The sequence below is a fragment of the Egretta garzetta genome, unplaced genomic scaffold (assembly GCF_000687185.1).
Source record: "Egretta garzetta isolate BGI_Z169 unplaced genomic scaffold, ASM68718v1 scaffold33, whole genome shotgun sequence".
Lineage (NCBI taxonomy): Eukaryota > Metazoa > Chordata > Aves > Pelecaniformes > Ardeidae > Egretta > Egretta garzetta.
The window spans coordinates 356,559-359,113 of NW_009259250.1; the positions used below are offsets into that span (position 1 = coordinate 356,559).

Below are 2,555 nucleotides of genomic sequence, written 5' to 3' on the forward strand. Positions count from 1 at the left end.
AGGACAGCTGGTTAAGCAGTGGGTTTTGAAAACGATACGTAAGTCATGAATATTACATGACTAAATGTAATCAAGCTGTTGTGAAAAAGGTATGTATGGATGAAAAAGATACATAGCCTGCAAAATGTATAAAGTAATTTATCTGTGGTACTCAGTACTCTGCTCAGCTCAAATGCTGGGTCCAGTTTTGAGCGTCATGCTTCAATAAAGATAGGGCTAATTGGAGGGAGTTCAGAGAATGGCAATGAGGATAGTTAGAGAGCTGAAAAACATCACTTGTAAGGAAAAAATTGAAGAACCAGAATTATTTACCCTAAGCGGTAAAAGGTAGGAGAGAAAAGTTTTCAAGTATGCGGAAAAAACCCAAACCACCCATACGAACCAACCACTACCACCAAAAAAAACCCCAACCCCAAAACCCCAAACCACCTTGAACTTACACAGATGAAGGAAATTATCTGATCTCTGCACCCAGTATGGATAGCTCCAATTCTACCAAGAAAGAATTAGTTTAGACATCAGAAAAAAACCTCTCATAGTAAGGTAAGATCACTTAGAAGAGGTTAGGTGAGAAATTTCTAAGCGTGTTAGTGGTCTTTTAAAACATAGAAAACATGTCCAAAAATGCTACAGGTGTAGCTTTGTTTCACCGGCAGTTTGGAGCTGACCTGCTATGGACCCTATCAGCAGCATCTGCTGTGATTCTCTGTTGAGTGTGTTACATTACTGCGTATTGTTACTGTGCCACACAATGCATTTTCTGTTCTGTAAATCTTGTGAAACATTATTGGACTTTGAATTAAGATTATACTTTTTTTTCAGTGTGTGCAGAAGCTTACAATCCTGATGAGGAAGAGGACGACGCAGAATCTAGGGTAATTAACACTTTGAGTCAAATACTTATTTTTTCACTTCTCAGGCATTAAATTTAGGAAGAAAAATGTAACAGGCATTGCCATTCCTTTCCAAAAGCATCCTTATTATAATATACTGTAATAATCTCTTGGGTTTTCATGTTAAAGGAACATTGAAAAATTCTCTGTAATAGTCATTAATGTGTAGGACCTGATGTGAGTAATATTCTAAATTACCACACCCTGGATACATGGTCTGCTGAGGAAACATTTTTGTGTGATTATATTTGCCCAGAGAGCACCTGCTCCTAGAAGTAGTTATTTGGTATCCTCATAGTCCTGTAGTAGTTTCCTCAATATTCTAGTATTTTTCATAAGACAGAAAAAAGGTAATTATAAAATCATGAAGCTTTTCCGATGTACAAGGCAATAACAAATGAACTATTTTTATTTCTTATACTCATGTCACCCTTTTAAAAGCATTTACTTAGCTTTTAATATGAAATAGTAGAAGTACAACTTTTAAGACAAGTTTAAATGTTTATATTCTATCTAATCTCTGGCTTGTAAAACTGACAAAAGGTTATCCTATAGTACGACAGCTTTGAAACCTAGCATACCTTTTTAAGCCGACGAGTTGAATGAACAATTTGATTGATGCTCACATCAACCAGGTATCAGTAATTTAGTAGATCTCTGGCTCGCTCAGGTAGTGTCAAGTCTGTTGTTTACTCTGAAACTTCTGATATAATTTTAACACAGATATTGCTTCACAAGATATTCTTTGGGAAGTAGTCATGGCGAATGGCTAAATGTAACAGTGGTGCTTTTGATAAAACGTGCATGCTCCAAATATAATTAGAGAGTAGTGAAGTAATGTTTATGTAGCAATAGTTGAGATAAAGGTGTCCAGGATGGCTTGTAGAAATGAACTGGATTCTACAAATGTAAAGATCTTGTTAGCTTAAACATAGCAGTGCTTCATTTGCTAATGCTATGGTGATACAATGTTATTGCTGAGTGTTTTCAAATCCTGAAGGTTTTGAAATGAAAGCGTTATGAAGCATGGCCAAAATACTGCGTGAAATGCTTAGCTGAATTAGCTCGGTCCTTCAGTTAGTGCTGCTATATGATAACCACTTTAAAGATTTTTCTATTATATCCCTCAGATTATTCACCCTAAAACAGATGATCAAAGAAACAGATTGCAGGAGGCGTGCAAGGACATTCTTCTTTTTAAGAACTTAGATCCGGTAAGAGATTCTTTGTAATGAGCAACATTTAGCAGTGCTGCTAAGAATTGATTCTCTTGAACTTTTTAACAGAAGTTTACAGATTTGACTTTCGTAAACTCTTATGTATACTTTCTTGACCATTTCATAAACTGCAGAAATGTCATTTTTATAACTGATACGTCATATATAGAAAGCCTTATGTTCACCACCATAAATGATAGTCTTGAAGTACATTAACATGAATGTATATATTAATATGATTGTAAAGTATTATATTTTCTTATTTTCTTATTTTGAATCTTTTTGGTGTGCATTGATGTGTATAAACTCATCAGTTAACGGGAACATTTAAATTGTTTCTACTAGCTACTTTTTATTATCCGAAAGTATGCTGAGTGCTCCATCAAAACCTAAAATTACCCCCAAACCCTTCAGTTTAGCTACAGATGTAATTGAACAAGCAAAT

At 34.9% G+C, this 2,555-nt stretch overlaps 1 protein-coding gene across 1 annotated transcript in view; it reads left to right on the forward strand.

Annotated features, from left to right (window-relative positions):
* Window positions 1-244: 244 nt before the first annotated feature.
* The window catches only part of PRKAR2B (protein kinase cAMP-dependent type II regulatory subunit beta), a 21,134-nt gene continuing 18,823 nt past the window's right edge, over window positions 245-2,555 (forward strand). The window contains exons 1-3 of the mRNA XM_009636060.2: window positions 245-320; window positions 823-875; window positions 2,024-2,107. Of these exons, the coding sequence (XP_009634355.2) occupies window positions 245-320; window positions 823-875; window positions 2,024-2,107 (213 nt within the window). The remainder of the gene's footprint in view (window positions 321-822; window positions 876-2,023; window positions 2,108-2,555) is intronic.